Source organism: Oryctolagus cuniculus, chromosome 4 (assembly GCF_051225735.1).
Source record: "Oryctolagus cuniculus isolate XC-2025 breed Fujian yellow rabbit chromosome 4, ASM5122573v1, whole genome shotgun sequence".
Taxonomy (NCBI): domain Eukaryota; kingdom Metazoa; phylum Chordata; class Mammalia; order Lagomorpha; family Leporidae; genus Oryctolagus; species Oryctolagus cuniculus.
In genome coordinates, this window is record NC_142870.1 from 11,207,084 (window position 1) to 11,232,939 (window position 25,856).

At 45.4% G+C, this 25,856-nt stretch overlaps 1 protein-coding gene across 14 annotated transcripts in view; it reads right to left on the reverse strand.

The window, feature by feature from the left end:
* ITSN1 (intersectin 1) overlaps positions 1 to 25,856 on the reverse strand; it is a 225,997-nt gene that overhangs the window by 61,041 nt on the left and 139,100 nt on the right. For 12 of the 14 annotated variants that reach the window (XR_016233033.1, XR_007914559.3, XM_051833603.3 and 9 more), the window contains 7 exons: positions 21,641 to 21,888; positions 19,098 to 19,257; positions 15,470 to 15,675; positions 14,145 to 14,230; positions 8,938 to 9,104; positions 5,581 to 5,626; positions 3,358 to 3,479 (listed from right to left, as the gene is read on the reverse strand). Coding sequence is in view for 10 of the 14 variants with exons in the window: in XM_051833603.3 (XP_051689563.1) it covers positions 3,358 to 3,479; positions 5,581 to 5,626; positions 8,938 to 9,104; positions 14,145 to 14,230; positions 15,470 to 15,675; positions 19,098 to 19,257; positions 21,641 to 21,888 (1,035 nt within the window). In the remaining 4 variants the exon portion in view is untranslated. The remainder of the gene's footprint in view (positions 1 to 3,357; positions 3,480 to 5,580; positions 5,627 to 8,937; positions 9,105 to 14,144; positions 14,231 to 15,469; positions 15,676 to 19,097; positions 19,258 to 21,640; positions 21,889 to 25,856) is intronic. The other 2 variants (XR_011387720.2, XR_011387719.2) reach the window with 1 other exon arrangement.

The following is a 25,856-nucleotide window of genomic DNA, read 5'->3' on the forward strand; positions in this document are numbered from 1 at the left end:
ACAGTTGATGGTAGGGACAGGGGCGGGAGGGAGACATTTGTATCCCCTTTTGTAACTTTTGAATTTTAAACCACGTGAATGCATTACCTATTCCAAAAATAATGAAAAAGAAAACTTCCATCCCTCACCTCTGCCCGTCCACTTGCCCATTTCCCAAGGCCACCTCTGGGATACTTTTAGAACTCAGATCGCAGATCAAGTTTCACTTTCTTGCGGTCTGATGGACTGCATGCCCTTGACCCAAGGACTAAAGCTTTTAATTCCACAGTGAACCTGCCAAAGACTGAAGCCACGTGTGTGCCAGTTCCAGCTGCTTGTCTTTCCGTGCGCCACCCCACGGTTCACAGCTCCACTCTTCCCGCACCTCTGTCTGCAGTTTTACAGGACAGAAGAACACGGCTCACTCGTCTTTTCCTTGGGTGCTTACGCTGAAGTCACTCTGGTCAAAGCTCCAGAGAGAGTTACCCTTGGCATGGCGAGTCTCTCACTTTGTTGTGGGCTTCAGGAACCATCCCAAACTCTCTTCTGAATAAGGTGCTTGGAGCATAAAAAACATGGCTTCTGCCTTCAAGGAGCTGACCACTTACACTGGAATGTGCATGGGAAGCTAAGTACTCAGATCAGCACCCACGGTGGCAAACCAAAGAGTGGGGCAGGCCCGGGGCCGCCCTGGAGCGCAGAGGAAGCAGACAGTGGGGCTGAGATGCTCACTGAAAGCTTCCAGAGCTGGGACGCAGCCTCTCTTGAGGAGCAGGAGAGATGGAGCTGACTCACTGGGGGAGAAGGTTCTGAGCCAAGGCGGCAGCAAGGCCTGAGGGTACGGGGGTGTCGGTGCTTCAGAGACCAAACTGTGAAACGAGGCTGGAGTGGCGATGTGGTCGACAACGAGGGGCAGACGTGAGGCTGCAAAAGGAGGAGAAGGCACCAGAGGGCAGCCCCCAGCACAGGCTGAGGGGCCAGGGCTGTGGGAGTCACCCAGGTCTGCAGGACACGAGAGGGACACCGGGACAGGAAGGCCAACAGAGAGACGATGGCACAACCGTGTGCAGGGCCTGGGAGCCTCCTTACAAGCAGAGTGGGATTCCAGGACTCTGCCAGGAGGTCGTATCTGGCCAGCCCTTCTGGACAGGGTTTCCATGGCTGCCCACCAGCGAGCTCCCAGGGGAAGTTCTGTCTTTAGCTACAGTCCATGTGGTGTCTTATGCTGGCCACGCCAGATGTCTGTAGTCCACAAAGGAGTGGTATGTCCAGTTCATCACAATATGGCTCCTCTGTTCCTTGCCCAAGGCTGGCCTTGACAAACGGCGAACAGAGGACAGCGTTCTTGACAGCTTGCTTTCCACGGTCAGCGCCCCACGCAGAACATTCTTCTCACCTTCCTCTTCCATCTCAAACGTACCTGATTCCTCTTACACATGCCTGCTCCTGGCCAGGTGAAAGCCGGATGGTGTGCTGCATCAGTCCACACACACAGTGGACACATGGGTCACCTGCAGGCTCCTCTCTAGGGACATTCGGATTCCGTGAAGGGGCTGCTAGAGTCCACTTACGCATGTGCACAGCCCATTCTACTGGATGTCCCAGCATTAGGCAGCGGGCCCCACACTCAACCCTAAGGGAGAACTGGGGGCTCTGAGTGCCCCCTGCTGCGTGGCCCCTAGGGAATACACATGGGTAGGCCATTGGAGGAGGCTGTCCTGTGCACTGCGCTACACAACCAGGCAGGGCCTGGCTTGTCCAAGGTTATCTTTACTTTGGAGTGGGGTAGGAAGGGGACATACTAACTCTTTTAAGAACCTCCACAGATACTAAATGAGCAGATGCTCAGTGAAATGGCGCAGCATACACACAGAACCGATGCAGTCTTCCTGGAGAACTTAGACCATCTCCAGACTACTCACGATACCTAACACAATGTAAATAGTTAGGAAACTGCACTGTGTAGGGGATGAAAAAGTCTGTACGTGTTGGGTCAAGATGCCTATTTTTTTCTTTCAAAATGTGTTTGTTCCAAGGTTGGTTGAATCCACAGATTGGGAACCGTCAGACACAGGGGCCCACTGTAATGGCTCTGGTAGTAATTCTTGAAAAGCAACTTTGTTTCAGAAACAATTTCAAACCTACAAAAAAGTGGCAAGAAAAAGACAGATGCACAGAGCACCTACGCATCCTTTAAGCTGATTTGCCTGCTGCTAACGCTATCTGCTCCATAATTTGGAGTCCTTCTCCTCCCTCCCCACCTTCTCCTCCAGGATTTCTTTTCCCTGAACGACTTGGTTACGAGTTGCTTATAGCATGGTTCTTTACTCCTAAATGCTTCCACGTGCATTTCCTAGCACTAGGAATATTCTCTTATATACCACAGTGCATTTATCAACCTCAGTAAGTTTACATTAGTACAATCATTTTATCCAATCCAGTACCTGTATCTCAAGTTTTATCTATTCTCCCAATAATGCCCTCTACTGCACGTTTTCAGGATCCAATCTAGCAACAGACACTGCGACTGGTTGTCTGGTCTCTCATCTGCTTCCTCATGTTTCTCTTCCATGAGCTCGGCATTTTGGAAGAGTGCACCCCTACCTCTACCCCTGCCAACCACCCCCCTGCCCTTCTAACGGAATGCTTCTCCCCTGGGGTTTATCTCACGCCTCCTGATGATTGGACTCAGGCACCGCACTTCTGGACAGAACAGTAGGGATGTGATGCTGCGTCCTTCTCAGGATAGCAAGTGGATGTCTGTCCCATGGGTGGTGATAAATTCTGATCACCAAGGTGCTGTCCTGTTCTGCACTGTATAATGTGGGCATCTTCCCTTGTAACTAAGAGATTTGTGGGGAGTCACCTTAAGACCAGGCACATGTTCTATTCCTATTCAAAACTTTGCCTTAGATCTGACATCCACTGGAAAGTCTGACAATTGCTACTTCGGTGGCTGTATTAACAGCAATTTTTTTAAAGTACCTTTTGTCTCTGGAAATGAGATGTTAAAGATGTATCTGGAAAGGCAAAATAAGCAAAAAGCTGATATGAGTCAACACACACACACACACAACCTAATAATATTACCAAGTGCAGATAAATGCAAAGAAAGCTGCTACTGCAGCACACCCCACGACCCCACTGAGGGCCAGCGACACTTTTACCAGGCTGTGACACTCTGCATGCCTTCCCACCATCCCAACACTCAAATCTGAGCTCAGGAACTGAACAGATGGAGAGTCGCTAGCCCTCAGCATTCTGCTGCAGGAGATTCAGATGATGTGGTGCCTCTCGCTACTCAAACACGCGACCACGGCAGTGAGGGGCTCCTGGTACATTGCAACGGAACAGTGCAGAAACAGGAAAGACACTAACTTGGAGCTCTCCTTCCCACCATCCGCCTGGGTTCTTTTTTCGGATCAGAATCAGCTGACCAGGGGCCAGAGTGAGCTGCTCGGGGCCTGTAGCGGTGTACGAGGCGATGACCTGAGCGATTTCTGGAAAACAAGACAGAATATTGCGGTGCACTGTTAACAGGACAAGGAGATTCTAGGACGACTCAGCCACCTCCCAGCTCCACACAGACTAACAGCACTAAAACCAACGTATGGGGCTGGAGTCCTAACCCAGTAAAGCTCACTGAATTGCCCCCACTACCTGAGCTACAGCACAGGTGCAGCATCTTTCCGCTCAGCCCAGCGTCCTATGGGGCGCGTTCATCAGCTCTCGCGACTTAGCGGCTTCCCGCCACGAAGTACCCCTCTTTGCCCACCCCCCAGCCCCCTAGCACAACAGTATCCACTGATGGTTCAGCGAAGAAAAGAACTCACTGGAAGCTCTTCCCCACTGCCAAGTATGGAAGAAGGAGAAATTCCATGTGCCTCACACATCATTTGTGTGACAGCCTCAGAGCTGCAGTCCCACCAAAATGACCGCTCGGTTTCCAGCTCATGTTTCAGAAGTGACCCCCAAATATTAGGTACACACCAGTTTACTTCAGAACCCGGACGTAAGAAGGGGATTTTGTGGATGAACACTATTTCAGCATGGAGTGAAAAAAAAATGTAAATGGTTCTGAAAGTTAGCTGAATACTAAAAATCTCAAGGGAAAAATCCCAGCAGGACCACGGCCCGGGCTGTGAAAAGCACAGGAGGTGGAATGGAAAGAGACTCCTCCTCCGGCTGGATTCTGGGCTATCTGCAGCTGCTGCTTTCTCAGCTTCTAGAAACAACACAGAACAAACTGTTCTATTTCCTCTATCCTTGTTCCCCATCCTAATGGTTCCGGGGGGAGGAGGGGGAGGGAAGGAAGCAAAGAAGCCCCATGCTCTGACAGCCTTTCCTACTTTTCTACTGCAGAGGACGAGTACCATGCAGGCGCTGCTGTGTGATTGGGGTCTGCCACACGACAGCTGGCACGGTGCTCAGGGGAAGCAAAAAATCCAGGCACTCCAGCAGGGATGAGCACTCTGCTGTACCATGCCAAGGACTGGGTTCCAATCAGCGTCCTGTCTGGCATCAGGTGTCTCTGCTCCTCAAAGGATCTATTGGCACGTGTTGCCAAGAGTCGGCCCTGGTCGCTTTTGCTGGCTTTTGTGTCCCTGGGTAGCTTGCTGGCTTCAGGGTGAGGTCAAGCCCACATGGACATCATACATCCGGACCCCATGGAGTGACAAACATTCAAAATGTGGAAGACACACAGCTAAGACAGAGGTCTTCCTGGACCCCAGTGGTCTAAGACCTGGAGTCTAAAATCTTCGACCACCTGGAACCTCCCTTTACTTGCCCCTCCAGCACAGTGGGAGCTGAGTGTAAGACAGATCCTGCCCGGCACAGCAGAGGCCGTTTCTACCCATAATTTCCTAAGGATGTGTGATAGTGAAAAAGGTCAAGGGATTCCGACCGAGCGGATGCGCCGTGCAAACCGAATTATTTTATAGCTGCTTCCTTCCCTCTCTGGGCTGCTGCTTACAGAACATGTGATTTTGCTTAAATAAACTAAGAGGACTTTGAACTCGGAGACACGACTATCATTTTATCTTTCCAATGTGTCCCCGAGGAAAACCACTCAGTGGCTCCTAAATTAGTGGACCGCCCCTCTGACAGTATCTGCTCTTCCTCTCCTGTCCCACCACTGTTGTGTCCTGGGACCCATCGTGCTCCCAGGAGAGGAAAAGGGTTCCAGGTGGTCGAAGATTTTAGACTCCAGGTCTCAGACCACTGGGGTCCGGGAAGACCTCTGTCTTAGCTGTGCGTCTTCCTTCCAAGGACTGGGTTCCAAGAAATTGCCTGAGAGGCAGCTGACCAGCAGCCACGCAGCTCCACCTACCACTCCGTCGGAATTATGTCTGCAGAACCCAAGGGAACAACAGAACATTCTGTCTGGCGATGTCCTCGCTCCCCATGCGGGAAGCAAGAGCCAAATCTCATGAACAAGCATCCAACATTAACGGATGCCAAGGGGAGAGGCTAACTCCAGCCATTTAGGGAACATTCTTTCGATTTTATATCAGGCTTCTGGCCTGAATGAACAAGTACCAGATCAACTATCAATCACATGCAAAACACTGAAAAAGAACCATCAGGGTTGTAACTTACCAGGTTTTTTTCCTAAACTCCCTGTTTTCCCAGCAGTTCCAGAGCCCTTAAAAAAAGAGCAAAAGGTCTCATCTGCATGCTGCAAAGTTTTGGTTACGCAACTTAAAAAACACTTAATGAGGATACAAATTCACCTGAACCCTTAAATGCACCTTTTCATTTTGGGGAAACACAGTAGCCGCATTGTCACCTGACATGAGGATGTGGATTGGGAAAACACAAGACAAAATAAGCATTTCCAAACGTGTGGCTTTTACTCCTCAAGTAGGTGGCACTGTGGGAGCCCCGAGGACTCAGGTATGAACTGCGTGCAGCACAGGCACATTGTGGACTGGGGTCAAATCCTTCAGGAGCTCCATGCTAGAACTATCAGTCCATGTCCTAAACACTCAGCTTGCACTTTGTTTTCAGACCGTTAAAACACATCACATACGAAAAAATACAGAGAATGCACGACCTCCATGAGCCTGCCACCCAGATGAAATACATTAAAACAGTAATAATTTGGGAGTGGGTGTCTGGTCTGGTGGTAAGACGCCATGTCCCATTATTGAATGGACTGCCTGGGTTTGATATCTGTCTTCAGCCTTGTAAACCCTGGGGAACAGCAGGCGATAGCAAATAGTTGAGTCTCTGCCACCCATGTGGAAAACCTGAATTGAATTCCCGGTTCCCAGCTTTGGTGAGGCTCAGCTGCAGCCACTACGGCATTTGGGGAATGAACCATTGGACGGGAGCTATCTGTCTCTCTGCCTCTCAAAAAAAAAAAAAAAAAAAAAAAAGGCAGGATTTTGCTACATTTGCTTTAGAGTTTCCTTTTTAAAGGAACTAAAACAGTACAGGACAACTGACACCGCCCACCCCCTCACCCCTCCCTACTGTAGTGCTACCCCATGGCAGCCTTTCTTCCCAATTTCACACTGTGTGAACACGGACATTTCTCCATCAGTGCCGGGAGCTCGATCCACAGAAGCAGACCATACTTCTTTCCAGTTGCTGAGTGTTCCAGAAGTGCTTTGGGGCTGCATTCCTTTCATGGACACTCATGGAATTTTAAACCAGCTGAGTCAGTCAGCAGGAACCACAAGAGGCAGGACAGGGGCCAGAATACAATCTGTTGTTACCAAGTGCTGTATTTTGAGTTAATTTTCAGCCCCCGAGTATCTGTCTTGCAGTAAATTGAGTATTTCAATTAAAACAAAAGGTTTAAACTAAATGAGTTACTGTAAGAATAAAAATATGTAATGTATCTGCCAAGAACATAATTTATCATAGTGCCTTTACTGATACTGAGGTGTAATAATCACTTGCGAGGAAACGGCTGGGTTAAATTTGTATTGATTGTGCAGTCTCCCTTGCTATTTTATATGTTGCTTATCAAACAAGGGACTATCAATGAAACAAGATTCCAAGTGACTAGCTACTTTCCCAGGGCAGGCTTATGCTCCCTGTACTCCACACACGGAACAGAGCAGTCGACAACACTCAACAACAGAGTTCAAGGAGCTTCGGTGGGTTCCCTTGGAAGCCAGGACTTAGTCAGAAATGCAAGTTCTGTAAGAGCCGCCCCGGACTCTGGAGCCCTGACCTCCTCACCACGCAGAGCGCAGCGGGAGGGGACCACACTTCATTTCTGGTTGGCAAAGCTGGGTCCACACTTTCTCTTTGGTAGGATACTTGGCTAATACTCTGAACTCTGAAAAGGGCTGATGTTTTAGATTTTTTAAAATTATTTTTATTGAGTAATATAGCTAAATGTTTATCTAAAAATCTTTAGTGCTGCTGGTTCTTTTGTGGCTAATCATTTAAGACTGTGGTTAAGAAAGTACCTTGCAGTTCAGGTTACCTTTAAAAAATGTCAGTGTGGTTTTCTTTAACCTACTGACTTCATGTGGATATTTTACAGAAAAAAATGCATTTTTTTTAAAAAACACAATGCAAGTAATGGCTTCTCATTATAACTAATCCAAAAGGTAAAGTCATTTCACCCATGGCAATGTAAACCATTGAGTTCAGTTTTTAGCGTTTTGTTGCTACTTCCCTGAAATAGGATTTTTATTGGATCCAATTTTCTGGCCTGGAGAAGAGTTTAATCCTCCCTTTCCAGGTCTACACGGTCTCATGTGCCAACTTGCTTACAGGGGAAGATTATTTTCAACCAGGCTTCTGCCAAACTCTTCCAGGGAGGGCAGACTTGTGCAAATCTACCCAGAGAGATTTCTGTAAGCTGCTCTCAAGACCACAGCAAGAAAAACAAACAAACAAACAAAAACAATAATGACACTCCATTAAAAAAAAAAAAAAAAACTCCCAAGCAAATACAAGCATTCCTAGGAACTTCAGGGAATGTAGAAGGCCAATGGCAGAGCTACTGTGGCGAGTCACGGGCACAGTCTTGCCCTAATGCAGCTGTGCGTACAGGGCCTACGTGGGCTCAATTACACCCTCTTAAGGGCATTTAAGTGACAGCAAGCTTTGTCCACTTGCTTTCACCCGGGAATGCAACCTCTATAGGTTCTTTGCCAGCCTTTTCTCTCTCAGTACCTAGGCAGTATGAAGAGAAAAGAAAACTATGAATGGACTACCTGTGCTTAAAAAAACGAGCCAATTCCTGTTGGCTTATTTATGGGCAATGGGTCTGGTAAACGACCACGGTGCTACCCAGACATCCTCCACCAAGTGGAAATGTGGCCACTGTGAGAAGGATTCTCATACTCCGCAGAGGCCCACCCCTGCCATTCCATCGAATTCATACGACCGCAACCACATTTTACACAGCTGCATTTTTAGGGCGTTTTTAACAAGACAGGAATCATTCCCAGTTGATAAGCATAATGGTATTTAAAATAAATTCAGCCCTGGATCAGATACACGGACTTTAGCTAAAAGTGTACCAGTCTCCTAGATCTTGTGTCTTTCTACTATGTAGAAGAAAAGTACAAAATCTACATTCTTCTGCCCGATGTTCTGGAGCCTGTAGCACCAGACTACTTTGGTTTACATGGGTGAAATGGTGCTGCGTATCTTTCTAAGCCAATGACCACCAAGCCCTCACTGAGAAAGTTTATTCCAAATCACAAGTCATGCAACAGTAGAGGTCAATACTGGATGGTATTATCCTAGGTGGCACAGACCAGCCCCGTTGCACGCAGCCTCCGTTTAGCCCGGTAGAGTTCTGCTGGTGGGAAATCATCTCTCACCCTGACAAGGTCAACCAGCTGCAGGTCTCACGGTAATGACTGTCACGTTCCACAAGTTGGCAAAACACAGCCAAGTGCCCCACTGTCACACATCATGACTTCCCGCCAAGAGAATCATCGCACAGAAAGGGAGAGGAAACAGTTCACGTGGGTTTACCTCTGAATCTTTAAGTCTCACATAGTTAGAAGGGAAGACTCCGGACTTGTCGCCCACTGTTCCCGTCCACCAGTCACCATCTTTCTTGGTAACCAAAATCACATCCCCTTGCTGAAAGGTTAAGTCTCCTTGCTCAGAACTCTCGTAAGTGTACATGGCAATAAACTCTGGTGGGGAGAAATATTGAGATATGGAGAGAGCTTGATTGTTTAAAGAAATCCCAGACAGCTTTGCAAAAGCAAGTTTATGAATAAGGAAGTTAGAGTAAGATCCATTCAAGAAAAAGGCTAGTCTCAGATAAAATACAGGACTGCAGAACACCCCCGGCTCCAAATGCCCCAACTGCACATGAGAATTCAGTAACTTCAGACAGGGAGACATTTCTTGTAAAGACTTGTTCACAGGACCAAAAACCAACCACAGGTCCACCAACTCAGTAGTAAGCAGGATCCTTGAGAGTGTCAGGGTTTGGTTTGAAATGGAAATGTTTTTTCCATTTTTACTTTAACATTTATTGAGTACAGGGGCAGGGTGTTCACATGCAGGTTCTTGGTGTGTACACCAAAAATCTGCATTTCAGTTTTCGAGTACCACATCACCATTTGAGGACATTTTGGGATAGATAAGACACATTTTTCATTACTTAAGTGCCTGAGTGAAAACCCATGTCCCATTGGGCCATATTGCACAGAAGGTAGAATGATGTTAGAACTCAAAATAAAACATTCAGATTATACAGTTAAAATGGGCAGCTACTTGCCAGGGTACAGACAAGTGGAGGGGATTGATGATAACAGCAATGTCTACCCAATCCCAGCAAATATTCAAGCCTTTCTCAACAAGTGAAAAACTCAAATCACAGTTTATTACATTTTATTATTCATGACATTTAGTCTTTTTTAAAAAAGATTTATTTTATTTATTTGAAAGACAGAGTTACAGAGAGAGGTAGAGACAGAGAGAGAGGTCTTCCATCTGCTGATTCACTCCCCAGATGGCTACAAGGGCCAGAGCTGCGCTGGTCCAAAGCCAGGAGCCTGGAGCTTCTTCCAGGTCTCCCATATGGGTGCAGGGGCCCAAGGACTTGGGCCATTTTCTACTGCTTTCCCAGGCCATAGCAGAGAGCTGGATCGGAACTGGAGCAGCCGGGACTAAAAGTGGTGCCCATATGGGATGTTGGTGCTTCAGGCCAGGGTTTTAACCTGCTGCACCACAGCGCTGGCCCCAGTGATACTTAGTCTTAAAGGATAAGAATGAATGTTCTTGGAGCCAGTGCCATGGCATAGGTTAATCCTCTGCCTGCGGTGCTGGCATCCCACATGGACGCCAGTTTGAGTCCTGGGTGCTCCTCTTCTGATTGAGCTCTCTGCTGTAGCCTGGGAAAACAGTAGAAGATGGCCCAAGTGCTTGTGCCTCTGCACCCATGTGGAAGACCCGGAGGAAGCTCCTGGCTCCTGGTTTTGGATCGGCAAAGCTCCAGCCACTGTGGCCATCAGGGGAGTGAACCAGCAGATGGAAGACCTCTCTGTCTATCCCTCTCTCTGTCTGTAATTCTATCTCTCAGGTAAATAAATACATTTTTTTTTAAAAAAAGGGATCAATGTTCTTGAACTTGAAAAGCATGTTTCTTTTAAAATTAGAAGCAGAATTCTTGCATTACTAAGGCTTAGCACCAAGCCGTACTCTCAGAAATATCACTAGACACAAAATCCCACACACGACTCCAGTGACAGAATGAGAAATTTACAGAAAGATGCACACTTTTCCTTCCTTTACCCTAAGCCTTTGTATCGTCTACACAGAGTTCACTTTATCATGGATGATGTGTATTTCTCACTATGCATCAGAGGGTAGTCCTTACATGCAGTCTGATGTTGAAGAACAGGCAGACATTTAGAATGGAGAACTCCACAGGCCAATTTTAGGAGCTTCCGAAGGTGGCAATAAAGCAAACTAAAATAAGCACACACAAAAATAAAACCCCTAACGCTGTGCTGACATGGGCAGCAAGCACCCCGCGAGGGTCCAACTTCGACTTCCAGAGTTGACCTGTGCCTGCTGCCAATGCCAGTGGCGACTCCGGGCCCCACAGCAAATACGAGCTCATCCAAACCTGCGAGGGAAAACGCAGGACTCTCTTATCACCCTCCAGTGCCGGGGACACACACCTCCGGTGAACACACAAGGAGATCAAAACTTGGCAACTTTGGAGAGGGTGTTCTTTCCTCATTAACACACCCATTTCCCTGATTTCTCAATGTTCTGACTCCTCCCTTTTCATTTTGTTCCCTGCTGTTCTTCAGTTCCTGGTTTCCCATTTCAGGTAGGATCCTTGGCAATCAATAATTTTTTCAGTGCTTCTTCAACTTAAAAAAAAAAAAAAAAGTCACTTTCTTTAAAATGGATCCAAAATTGGAAGCACCATGCGAAATGCTTAGGAAACTAGAAACATGAACTCTGGCTGAACTTAAGGCTGCAAGATGAAAAAGGAAGGAGTGGAACGACTGGGAGGCCTTGCCGGCCCATCCGAGGGGCTCTGGCTGACCATGGACCCCAAAACACAAGGAGGGATGTTCACAGGGTCCCACACCACTCTTTCAGGGGATATCTTCCAGAGGGCACCTGCCACTTCCAAGCCAGTAACTTCAGAACTACCAAATTGCAAACCTAATTAATCTGGGCTTTTCTTTAAACCTGATTATACTCTGCAGTATGCCTCACTAATATATGGAAATGGCTCTAATGCAACTGTCTCGCCCATTGACTCCATAATGTCAGTATTATTTATTAATAATTCTAACACTCAAGTCATTTCAAAACAGATATCGTAAATATCAACTAAGACCTGAATTAAACTCTATTTTGTTGCCCAGTGTTAAGTATATGAAGGATCTTTAAGAAGTTAGTGGAGGGGGAGGTGCTGTGGCATAGCAGGTAAAGCCACCGCTTGCAGTGCTGGCATTCCACATGGAAACCAGTTTGAGACCCAGCTGTTCCACTTCTGATTCAGCTCTCTGCTATGCCCTGGGAAAGCAGTGGAAGATGGCCCAAATCCGTAGGCCCCTGCACCTGCATGGGAGACCCAGAAGAAGCTTCTGACTCCTGGCTTCAGATTGGCTCAGCTCCAGCCATTGCAGCCATTTAGGGAGTGAACCAGTGGATGGAAGACCTTAATCTCTGTCTCTCCCTCTCTCTGTCTGTAACTCTACCTCTTAAATAAATTAATAAAGTCTTCAAAAAAAAGAATTAAAAAATTAATGGATTACGTGCATTATGTATGAAAAAACTATGCATAGATTTCAAATTTTTTGAACCCATGATCTGGGAACTTTTTGAAGGGTGTTGGGTTCATCTGGGACCTAGTTAGGGTCAAGGTCTTGATACATGCTTCAAAGCAAACGTTCCTCCACTTTGCTTTCTGATGAGAACACTCACTGCTGTAGGTGGACCTACCAGTAATCCAGCAAATGAAGCAAAAAAGGAAACAAACACAGCATTGACTGGGCTTCCTTCGAAAACATGACTCTGGTAATAATTCCCCACCTAAGAGGTGGATATCATGCCCACTACATGGCTGAGGAAGCAAAGGTGTGACCCAAGATCCAGTAGTTATTAGGTGGCAGAGACAGGACACAAACTCCAGCCCTCCAGCAAGACTGGATGTAACACATGGAAGCTCTGCTGTTATTTTGGGGTCAGGGTCAGAATTCACTTTCTATTATGCTGACTACTCATGTCATATTTAAAGGGCTTTTTGTCATCACATCACGAGAGTAGATACAGAAAACTACACTAACAGCAAAACCTGGATGTACAAAAATGATGCGTTTGTGATTAGACATTCTATAGATATACCTTCTTGGCAAAAATATTTTTTATTTAAAAAAAATATTCCTCTTGGGGCCAGCATGGTAGCACAGCGGGTTAAGCTGCTGCCTGTAATACTGCAGCTGGCATCCCATATGAGCACTGGTTCATGTTCTGGCTGCTCCACTTCTGATTCAGCTCCCTCCTAATGCACCTGGAAAGGCGCTGAAAGACAACCCAAGGACTCGGGCCCCTGCCACCCATGGGAGACCCTGGCCTGGCCTGGCCTGGCCTGGCCCAGCTCTGGCTGTTGCAGCCATTTGCAGAGTGAACCAGTGGATGGAAGATCTTTCTCTTTTCTCTCTCCTTCCCTCCTTCTAATTCTGCCTTTCAAATTACTAAATCTTTTTTTAAAAAAAATCTGCTTGAAAAACAATGAACATTGTTACTATGAAGCTGAAATACCATGAAACCTTCATCTTTGCAGTCTCCATTGAAATAACTGTTTTGATAATTCTATTTTTCATCAGGCAAAGTTTCTATAGAATGTAACAATCTTATGGCAAAAACTAAACATTCTACTTCATAATTTATGCTACACATCCATGAAAAATTACTGTACAATTGGTTAGTTCCGACATCTGTTTCCTACAAACACTGTTCAGACTTCTACATAAAAAACGTGTCTGATGCAGACCGCATTCTTCACTGATTACTATGATAATGACTGTGCTGAATAGAAAGATTTTTACCAGTGGGACCTAAATTAGGTTTGGTTCCCTTTTAAAAAACTTAAATAAAATAATTCCTACTATATACTGGTATCCATGTAATATTTAGGATCATGCTATTAAAAGATCAGGAAAGATAGCAATTGATCATTTACACAATAAACACTTGATGGATTTTCAGACCTAGAGGGAGGATAGAAACTACGTTCTGTTCATTTGGGGTGGCACAGACAGCACTCATTTCGCTGTGAGAACTTTATGGGACTGGGCACTTAGTTCTAGATATAAATATTTATGCATGTGAGTCAGAAGAGACCAGGTTAGGCCAAGCAGTGACCACAGTTCAGCTATAAAGATGCTCAGAAAACTTGATCCACGGTGAACTGAATGGACCTCTTTCAAAAGCCAAAGGGCTTATGACCAAATATAACTAGAAAGTGTAGTTTTTAGTCAACAGTGTGTCTAATGGTACCCTGAGAGTCTCCATAAAGTATTTGGTTTTGTAAAGTACTAAGCTTTCACTGTTCCTTAAGGAGAGTTTCCACATACTGGTCCTAAGTTAGTGTGTTTTATTTTCAAGCGAAGTCCGATCTCATTTCCAAGGTTCACTGCTGGTATTACGCACCACCCTGCCCCTTCTACAGAGCATAAGGTGGCTTGGGTCCTCACCTTCTCCCGAAGCGGCCGTGGCCTTCGCGGCCGGGGAAGCTCCTCTTTTTCGGCTGGCGGGACTTTCTGAAGGACCAGACTCCATGCTGAAAGACGGGTACAAAACAGCATTTTAATCCTTTACTTAAAAAGAAAACAGCACAAATAACACTCTTCTTTTTAAAACTCTGAACAATCTCTCCAGCTCACATAGCCATACTTAGCCAAGACAAAAACCCAGAATAAGGTGCTGTAGAGTCGAGACTCTAAGTTCCATTCTTATTTTCAGCACTTTGTCAGGCTGGGCACAAAGGCTATATGTATTCCTCAATTTCAGATAGTTATCAAATAATTTTTACTATTTTTATCTTCTTAAAGCTCATAATTTGTTTTGAACAGCTTTATGAGAGCTATTCAAAAAGTTCATGGAAAATGCCCATTACTGCATGGATTTCAAAAAAAAATTCCTTGCACCAAAATAAACTTTTTTTTTAAAAAAAAGATTTATTTTATTTACTTGAAAGACAGTTACAGAGAAAGAGTCTTTCATGTGCTGGCTCACTCCCCAAATGGCTGCAACAGCTAGAGCTGAGCTGATCCGAAGCTAGGAGCCAGGAGCTTCTGGGTCTCCCAGGTGGGTGCAGGGGCCCAAGGAGTTGGGCCACTCTCTGTTGCTTTCCCAGGTGCCATTAGCAGGGAGCTGGATCAGAAATGGAGCAGCAGGGACTTGATCCAGGACCCATATGGGATGCCAGCACTGCAGGTTGGGGCTTTAACCCACTGCACCATAGCACCGGCCACAAAATAAACTCATTCTTCAATTCTACTTTCCATGAACTTTCTGCAATATCTTTACTTGCCTGGAATAATTAAACAACCCACTTTGTTAAGGTTTTGTGCGCTAATAAGACCCAAGTGAAAAAGATCATTCATTCTTCCACTTACTTCCCCAAATGCTTTGGGTTTCTAGGTGTGTATATATATATACACATATATATATATATGTGTATATATATATATATCTGGTATGATACTGGGTGCTGAGCATAAAGACAAACCACAATTTCCAACCGAATGCTTCAGGTCTCAGAGTACAATTCCTTCCCGCATAAGTAATCAAGGAAAACAAGATGGACAGGCTTCCACAGAGGAAGAAAAAATGAACACTTATTTGCAAGAGGCTCCATTTTTATTTCATATTCTGCAAATTCTGCAGGTGAATGATCCAGAAGATAGAATAAAATAATCCTGCAACTCCTATCATATGTGAATCTTAACAAGCACAAACAACAATTTAATGCCCAATAACATTTTCATCAAATAGAAGCAGATAAACACAAAAATACCTTGTAGATTTCCTTATGGGCCCTGAAATGAGTTTCACGTAAGACTTGGGGAACCAACCCTTCTGACCTTGAACTTCTCCAAACCACCACATGTCTTGCTGTTCCAGGACGGTGATGACATCATTTTTGTTAAAATTTAAATGGTTGTCTTTTTTGGCTCTCCAAGGATACAGGGCTTGTGCTTGTAGGCCCTCCACCTTTTCACCCTTGTGTGGAATAACATAAAGGACCTCTCATTACATTGTGATTTGTGACCAATTAAGGCAGAAGCGAACACTGGCACCTCTTCTCCAAAAGCCGTGGGCACACACGGCTACAAAGGACCCTGTCTCAGCATGGCCTGAGTGCTAGATGCTCACTGTTTATCTCCAGGAGTGGAGGCAAAAACCTGACAGCCTATTCACAAAGCCATTGTCTGGACATCTAGAACTCTCTATTCAAACAAGCCAGGGGGCCATATTTATTCGGTTGCATCTGGTTGTGTGCCTTTTACATTCTGAGTCTATTTTCACTCTTAAGAGGTCCCGGGTACCCCCCACCCCCATTTTCAATCTGATTTGGGTTTTCAGTGGAGGAGAAATGTCATGAAATTTCATGAGATAATTAACTGATAGTTCAGGTTAGGTGGACACAGGGACAAAGGCCCTATACTGGATCATGCTTGCTTTAGCTCCTTTTTAGAGAAACAGGAGTTTGAATAGCAGAAATTCATTGTAATTGCCATTTCTTGTACATCTATATGCAAATTAATGTGAGATTATAAAGCTGAACAAAACACCATCTCTGCCTCCCCCAAAAAACTTTAGGGTAATGTACTTTATTAGCCAAAGTGCAATGTGAAAAAATGGACAGTATGGTATCATTAGCAAGCAACTCACAGCTCAGGGAGAAGAAACAGATAAAGACAACCAAGTACATCACTCGGCAGGATGAAATAAGCTACTAAAAGGTTGCAGGTATTCAACGTGGGAGCAGGGAGAAGGGAAGGATGGAACCTGCCCGGGGAGATCAGGGCACATTTCACAGAGGACGAGGCAGCATTTGAGCTGAGCCTTGCAGGATGAGGATTTTGATAGCTAAGGCTTCGGAGGAAGGGTACTCCAGGCCGAGGGCACAGCACAGGGCAAGGCTTTGAGGTGGTACACTGCAAAGGATCCGGGAAGAGGAGCACAATCCGGGGCTGCGGGTGGCCTAGTCTCAGGGAAGGGTGTGGTAGGAGGTGAGGCTGGAAAGGCAGGGGGAGGCATTGATTATCCTTTTGAAAACCACAGCATAAGACCATTAACACATCAGAAAGCACACAAAACAATGTCAGTTTCCAACTGTATCTGCAAATGGACAGAAACTCAGGAAAATGCCCAGAGAGAGTTAATTCAGAGCCAATTTATACTTGCCTTCTAGAGTTATACTGACATTAAGCTGTGATTATGTGAGGTCAATGGAGGATTCACAGCTGGTCCAATAGGCTCAGCATCTACGCTGGCAGCCTCTAAAACCTGTTCTTCTTAGGTTGTTGCTTTCTTAGACCCAACACCCTCACTTGCTCCATTTCAGCTGTACTTTCCCCCCAGACCCTCAGAGCACTGAGAAGGTTTCTCTGGATTTCAGACATCCCCAGGATCAAATATTCTTTGCCTTCTAATTTTGACCTTTCACAGGAACCTCATGCCTGCGTGGCTGCTGATCCCATGGTTCTTCTGCCTGTCTAACCCTCTTGGTCACTTGTCCCTGCCTGGGCGCTATTGACTCCAGCCTGGTCTGGGTCTGAATCCCAGATCTCTCTCTAATTTTGTGATGCCAACAACTGCTTAATTTCTTTAAACTTCAGTTCGCACATCTGTGAGACAGGGATGCTCGTTAATTAAGTTGGGCTAAACCTATGCACAGCACTGCTAAGACAGTAGTAGTAACAGCAGTAGATGCTATTTTACTAATTCCCAGCTATGAGATATTGCCAAAGAAAGCAGAGACAACATGCAAAGATGAGTTACGGAATCAGGTTAAGTTCAGCCATGTCATTTCTTGTTCTTCTTTGTCAAATTCCTAATTTACCTACTCCTAAACCCAGTCTACACTCCACAGGCCCCCAGGAGTCTGTCCTCACCGACAGTGACACCAGGTAGCCCAACCAGACCCTCTTTCTCCACTGCATCTTCTCCCATTTCGCTTCCCCCTCCTCATCTGGAAGAAAACCAGTCCCGTCTGTCTTTGCTGTGTGTTTCATGTTGGACCCACCTTACACCAATTACATTTCCTGATACTTGAGTTTTTGATGCCTTTCCCTACTGGTGACAAGCTTTCTTGTGTCTTGTGTCTTGTGCCTTTCCCATCACCCTGCCTCCATTCTGCGCCCTCTCTCATTTCCCCCTGTCCTGCTCTTCCAACCTGGTTTCATCCTACCCTATCTCAGGTCATGAAGACATTTTACTTGCTGCACTGAATGGTCTACTCCTTGCCTTGACCATAGCCCATAATAATAAGAACAACCTCTCTCTTTCTGGACACAATTCCCACCTCCACAAGTATTCTTATCCCCATACCTCCTCCATCACACAGTCATATTTACGGGACACATGACCCGTGCTATACACTGAGCTGAGAGAGGTGCAACACCTCCATGACACAGCTCCTCTTCTTCCCCTGTTACCTCTCCTTTATGACCTCACACGGGTCCTCGGATTTGTGTTCTCCAGGGAGGCGGCTCCCCTATACTCATATAATGCAGGTCTTGTCCTCTCTTCCACCCCCCAGCTCTGTGCTCCAACAGCATGCCTGGCAGGACTACCTGCATGTCCTGTTTCCACCTTAACCTTAACATGTGCAGAACCTACTCCTGCCTCTAACTAATAATTGATTTTTCTTTCTCTGTTCCTTGTTTCTTTACCTTCCAGGTGGAACCCCCTTCTCACTCCCAGACCCCCTTCCTTTCCTGTTGGCTGGTACGGGCCCGGAGAGGCCATTCTGCTGTTTCTCCTCTGCAGCCTCCCTCATGTGTGCTCCTCTTCTACACCCACTGCTTCCACCCTGCTCGGGACTATGAACCCACCTGGGCCCAGGTCTTCCCTGGTGCTCATCACCTGCACCCTGAACAACAGTGATGCTGCCCACTGGTCCTCACTCTCATCTCCCTGCATCATCGTCTCCAGCTGAATCTGCCCAGTGTCTGCCGCAGTCTGGGTGCTCCCAGACAGAAACTGCCCGGACCCTCTAAGAGCCCCCCGGATGGGCATATCCTGCTTGGCTGAACTGATTAATTTCACTCCTTTATCTTTGCAGGGTATTTCAGAGCTCCCCGGTTTGTTTTCCAGTGATCAATGGCCTGGCCAAGGGAATGAACGTGATTTTCCATGCACACGCTTGGGTTTTCTGCTTTAAAGCCCCTCCTCACTGCTTCTGCCTGAAATGCTAGCCCTCTGCATTTTCCAGTACGACCCTTACCACTGGGCAGGGCTGCCCTGATCAGCTCAGGAAGGGTCGACTCCCCCTTCTGAACGCTGGTCCTTCCCAGCGCATTTCAGACTCCCGGACCCCTTGTGATAAAGCCATCCCAGAAGCACAGAGCAGAGCTGACTTCTGAACGGCAGCACCAACAAGCACCTGCTGGCTGCAGGGCACCGACTGCCCTTACCTGGCCTAGCACAGGAGAAGGGGAGGAGCCGGTGGCTGTGGCTGGAGTAAAGGCCGATCTCTGCCTTAACTGGCCGGCGCTGGGGACAGTGAGCGAAGGCTGGGCTGCCCACGCATCCCAGTTATCCGTTTCTGGTTTTTCATTCGTGCTGCTGGGCCACCTGGAAGGAAAAGTACACCACCATCAATGGTAACGCACTTCCGAAAGCTTTCCACCCAGAGTTCAGTGCTCAGTGAGCCCGTGTAAACACAAATCCAGGATTTCCTGTTTATTTATTTAAAAGCAGAGAGACAGACACAGAAAGTCAGAGACGTAGCCCCTGGTTTACTCTCCAAACGTTCACGACAGCTGGAACTGGGCCAGTCCAAAGCCAGAAGCTCGGAACTCAATCAGGATCTCCCCCATGGGTGACAGGGACGCATCACCTGCCACCTCCCAGGGTGTGCATGAGCAGGAAGCTGGAGGGGAAGAGAGCTTGGGCTTGAATGGAAGTTTTCTCATGGGATGTGGGCAACCCAAGCAGAGTCTGACACGCTGAGCTGAGTGCCTGCCCCATTTCTGCAGCTCTCTACAGTTAAAGAACAAGGAAGAGAGGAAAGAGCCCTGGGCTTAGGATTCAGTCTGAGCTTCGACATTAGCAAAGGCCATTTAGCAAACTAAAGCAGTCTCTCTGACTCCTGGCTTCCTCATGGGTAAAACAGGAACGATACTCTGCCCCTTTTTTGTTTCGCTGTGCGGGACCCTCCTTACATGATCATTACCGTCAGCAGTGACAACTGAGGAATGAAGAAGTTAGGAAAACAGCACCACAGCCAAGGCTTCCCAGCACCTCTTCTTTCTCCGTCCACCCTAGGGCAGACACCTGGATGTCTGGTCATTGGCAGGGGCATCCTTACAGCAACCAGTTGTCTTGGATCTTAGGGAGATAGTTCTAATTTTGTGATTTTGTGATATTACAATTTTAGACAAACGCATCTGTGCGAGTGCAGATCTAAACGCAATTTTTGTGTTTACATCTTTGTAAGACACGTAAACACAACTGGAAAAAAAATCAAAACAACTGCTCTGTTAGAGCACACACTCTGATTTTTGGTTTGGAAAATAAAATGTCCATAATTATAGCAGGAGAACTGCACACTACACATTTATTGAGGAAGAATGTCCTACTAATTTAATCCACAGCAAAAACAAATCCTGGAAAACATGGTATTACTCTTCTATTTCAGGCTAAGCTTCAGGTTAGAAAGTTATAACTTCTCAATCGAGATCAAAAGAGGAAGGGACAGTTTTGACTTGGAAGTCCTGCTAATGGGAGGCGACTGTTTTTTAAAAGCAAACTTTATATAGCGAGGATCTTTATGGCTTTCAACCTCTGATATGAAACTCTAAGTATGAAAAACTGGCTATCCTCAAATCCTCTCCTCCACTTCCTCCTGCCCCTGCTAGTCATTCTCCTTTCTTCCCTCTATTTGTCCCACCTGACCCTTCTCCTGCAATACATTTTGATTCCTTAACTTCAACTGGTTTCTTCTGAAAGATGATTAGATTTGAAGAGAAATCCTCCCCCACCCCCAAGCACTTCTCACTCAAATCACTCTTATTTGCATACTGGTTTCAACTAGTTTCAGGCAACTACACATCTAGGTCATGGCCCTGTAACTAGAGGTCTGGACAGCAGGCTCCTCTGTCATTTCAAACCTCTACTTCTTTGCTGTTTTGCTAAATAACAGCGGTCAAGGACACGCACCTCGTCACTCCACTGTACACTTGCACAAGACTAATGAAAATCGAAAGCCTGAGAGGAAACAGCTATCTTATTCAAAACCACATGACTGAATGCAATTTCTGTTTCTGCCCAGCAAGAGAGTCCTATTTAAATTCATGCAGGAAATGACTTGGAATATTTGCTGACAGACATGGATGTCAAAACAGATGACAGTGTTCCCTCGGTATCCGTGGGAGATTGGTTCCAGGACCCCTGTGGACGCCGAAATCTGCAGGCGCTCAAGTAGTATTTATACAGAACCTACACACATTCTTCCGTATGCTTCAAATCAGCTCTAGATTATTTATAATGCCTAAGGAAATGTAAATGCTATGGTAATATTGCTATACTGTGTTGTTTAGGGAGTAATGATGAGATAAAAGTCGGTATGTGTTCAGTGCTAACAAAATGCTTTTTCCTGACCATTTTGGCTCAGCAGTTGGTTGAATCCACAGATGAGGAGGGCCAACTGTGGTAGGAAACTGTATGTCTCCATTTCATCCAGAAAAATGAAAGAGATACACAGATTACAGAATGAAACAAGATAACAGAGTATATTTTGTGCCAGGGTTAAACCATAGTTGGGCAATGATTCCATTAGATCCAGTTCAGAGAATGTAATACACAATCTTCCTGGGAGACAATGAGAGAGAGGGTAATAGGAACAAGCCAGCTTCCTTAACACGGAGAGACAACCACACCATAAAGACACAGAGAGAGGAAAAATGATTCCTGAATTGATATTTAAAAAGCATCAGAAACAGGATGTCACACATACGTGGAGCTGAAGTCGGCCCAGTTGTTGGGGGTGGTGGAGGGCTCGGAAGAGCTCACCACTGAAGGGGCAGGCGTCTCACGCAGAGCCAGTTTTGGGGCAGGGGCAGATGTGGCATCAGTCACTGGTTTGGCTGGAGTGGGAACCTCGTTTTCTGGTATTTTCTCTGCATAGTTTGCAGGGAACCATCCTGTTTTTCCTTTTAATTCTCCTCCAAGCCATCCCGGTTCTCCAGTTTGGCTTTCATCCACCTGTGGGAAAGACAAGTCACAACATCTAAGTGGAACTAAATCCACCCCGGAACACAGCAAACAGCACCCACCATAACAAAGCCCCAAGCCTCCTCCCTGTTTTGACTGACACACAGCACAGAAATGTTTCCATCCTCATCTAAATGTCTGGAAAAATGCTCTGTAAACATTAATCGTGGGAAAACAGCAAGCACAACAATTCAAGTTCTAATTCTTGGTACTTTTTTTTGACAATCAAGACAAAGTGCCAGAAGTACCTGGACAGACAGTCTAAGTTTTCAGAGTTATTTTGAATTGGACAGTGGATCTGATAGCATTCATCACTCAGGAAGTCATATAATTATTAAAAATAATTTGACTAATAAAAGAAAGATGAATTTGTCTTGGGTTTATTATTTGAAGTTGCAACAAAAGGGCGCAATCAATATAAATTTAGTACTCTAAAACCATCTAGTAACTAAGTAGTATTTATTCAGCAGAGAGACAAGGAAGATACAAACAAGCCTTAGGTGGTTTCCACAGGAAGCAAAGCTGACTGATAGGTGTAGCCATTTAAGTGCTCCACAGATACATGATGTGAATGTCAACGAAGGGGTTAATTACAGCAGTAATCAATTTTACTAAGATCTTACAGTTTCCTGTTGTACAAATTTAACTGCTATTCACAAAAGTACATATGAGAATATAATTCTCCAGTTTAAAATGGCACAGAGGGGACTGGCGCTGTGGTGCAGAAGGTTAAGCCATGGCCTGCAGGGCCAACATCGATATGGGCACCAGTTCAAGTCCTGGCTGGTCCATTTCCCATCCAACTCCCTGCTGGTGGCCTGGGAAAGCAGCAGAGGATGGCCCAAGTCCTTGGGCTCTGGCACCCACATGGGAGACCTGTAAGAAGCTCCTGGCTTCAGCCTGGCCCAACCGTGGTCATTGTGGACATTTGGGGAGTGAACCAGTAGATGGAAGATGTCTCTCTTTCTATCTCTCCTTCTCTAACACTGCCTTTCAAATAATATAAATCTTAAAAAAAAAAAAAAAAACAACTAAACAAACAAAAACACATATACACATAAAGGCTACTTCTATTTACTACACTAAGTGTTTGCATTTTATTTTAATTTGGACAACAGGATCATTCAAAATGTCCACAATGCTTCTACTTATCTTTTCAAATTACTCGCACTATTTTATAAGCAACAGGAGGATGGCTCCGGGGGATAATTAAATTCACTACTGGAAAAATACCTTCATTACTGTAAGTCAAACAAGGACCTCTCAGGGGACTTACCTATTTTTATCTCTTCACACACTGCCTAAGGAGGTAAAAACCTAGAACACTGCCACTGGACATTAATGTTGGCTTTTAGAAATTGCACAAATGGGAGCCAGCACTGTGGCGTAGTGGGTAAAGCTACTGCTTGCAGTGCCAGCATCCCATATGGGTGCCGGTTCGAGTTCCCCGAGCTCATTACTTCCAATCCAGCTCTCTGCTATGGCCTGGGAAAGCAGTGGAAGATGGCCCAAGTCCTTGAGCCCTTGCACTCATGTGAGAGATCCCGAAGAAGCTCCTGGCTCCTGGCTTCAGATTGGCCCAGCTCTGGCCGTTATGGCCATTTGGAGAGTGACCCAGCAGATGGAACTATTAAACAAACTAAACATATATCTGTATACAGTGCAGAGTAATAGTGAATAGTGTATTTGCATGAATAAACGCTAGGGATAGAGAAAGTAGAATAGACTTACTAGTCACTAGTTAATTCTACATGTTATTTACAAAATACTCAGCAGTTTGCTGGCTGTGACACCTTAAGGAATGGGCACTCAGGACAGAAGCCATTTCGCTGTATAATTCTGTCGTTCTGCTCACACTCATGAGGCGGCATTAGCCATTTTCCAGTCAACACCCCTCACTGTTTTTTCCCTGCTTTCCTTTTCCTGGGCAGCCACACTGCTTCTTCAGATGAGGATTTAAGGTAACATTTTTTTCCACTTGAATCTTCTTTATGCTACATGCAAAAGGCGTGATGCCTTTCCTCCCTTGTATTTATTGGTGATATTATGGACCCTTCTAACTGCAGCTGCACCACGCTGGAAACAGCTTCTTTAAGCTTGTTCATTCCCAGGGACCCTCAACCCACCCATTCTAGGACCAAAGCAGAAGTCAGGCAGGAGGTGAGTTAGGAGCTTAAGCCAAACACACAATAACTTAGCCCCAAGAATGTGAAGTGTGATGGTCAAGGAGAAGGTTCGCGAGTAGGATGATCTCAGCTTAAACACTAGTTCTACCAGTCATCTGGTTGGCTTTGGGCAATTTTACGTTATTATTTAAATTTTTTTAATTTAATTTTTATTTGAAAGACAGAAAGACATAGAGAGAGACAGAGACAGAGAGAGGTCTTCCATCTACTGATCTATTAACTAAATGTTCCCAAAAGCCAGGGTTGGGCCAAGCCTAAGCCAGGAGCCAAGAACTCAATCCAGGTCATCCAAGTACTTGAGCCGTTATGGGCTGTCCCCCAGCATGTGCACAAGCAGAAAGATGGACTTGGAAATGGGGCCAGGACTCGAACCCAGGCACCCTAATATGGGATGCTTCAACCACCATGCCAAGCCAAACACTCACTCCAATTTTGGGTAGCTTAATCTCTTAGTACCTTGTTTAAGATGTCTATAATGAGGATAAGATGAATGCCTGTCTTCTCAGGGTTGTTGTATTTAGAAAACTGGCACATAAAAACTCTTCAGTGATTTTTCTTTCAGCCATTTTTCTACCTGTCCCACTCTGCTGTAGTTCTCTTATTTGGGTGTTTGTCCTGTTCTAAAAGTTTGGTCTCTATCCTCACTCTTGGTGACAAATCTCTATTCTGTAAGGGAAGCTCCATGCTCTAGGGACCTGCCTGGAACCAAGGTTTCTCTTCTTGCCAGAATAATCCCTTAGAGGTTCAACTCAATTCCTGATCAACGCCAACATGGAACTCCTAAGTTCTGTCCAATTTGCACATCATCAATGTCAGTTGCTTTACTTAATTGTGTCTTATGATTGACTGTTCCCCTTAAGAAACAGGATCTGTCTGGTTAACAAGACTTTTGATGGACATCTGGAATAGGATCTTAAGCCCAGAGGAAATGTCCCACCCCTTGGGCAGGTCTAGCTCCCACCCAGTTAAGGAGTCACGCCTGGCCTGTCTCCAGATGTGACACAAAGCACTGTGTACACTCAGAAGCAGGGGAGGGGCCACCTCACCCTCTTATCTCTGCAAACAGTGAATGAGTCTTACTTCTAACCCAGGAAATTCACTGGTCTCAACAACAGCCCAAAGAGTAGTCTCAATTAGTTTAATTTATTCTTAATTTTAATTAATAATTTATTAATTTTAATTATTATTTAAGGTTCAGAACATATAATAAAATTTCACTCTTAGCATCTAGATTAAATTAACTACTTAGAAAAAAGCAGAAAGGTCAATACGCAAACATAAGAGATATTTTTCCTATATTTGGGAAACTTTACCCAAATTGCCTATCCAATTTTAGGAACGTTTAAGATGGTGACAGACCAAGAAGTTAGGCACACAAACTGGTATTTGTATCACCTGGCTATAATATGAACTTTTAGATAAAGGAGGATCTTATTACTGATCAGTTTATTATTTATTTCACATAGTTTCATTTACTCAGGCCACTTCAACACCCCAGAGTGTCTGGGGAGAATTCTAGTGGAACTCACCAAAACGAAGAACGCACCTAGATATCACATTTCTGGACTGTGTCACGAGGCTAGTCTACAAAATACTAACAAATACACACAGCACGTTGTAGGTCTCCAGGGGAACATTCAAATGTTCACAGCCATCTGTTCCAGGTTCAAGTCTATTTGCTATAGCCTGATAGTATTATGTCCCCTTTCTCAATGTTTGCCATCTGCCTCAGGTAGTACTGATATTTCTAAAAGCTCTGAGCTTGACACAAAG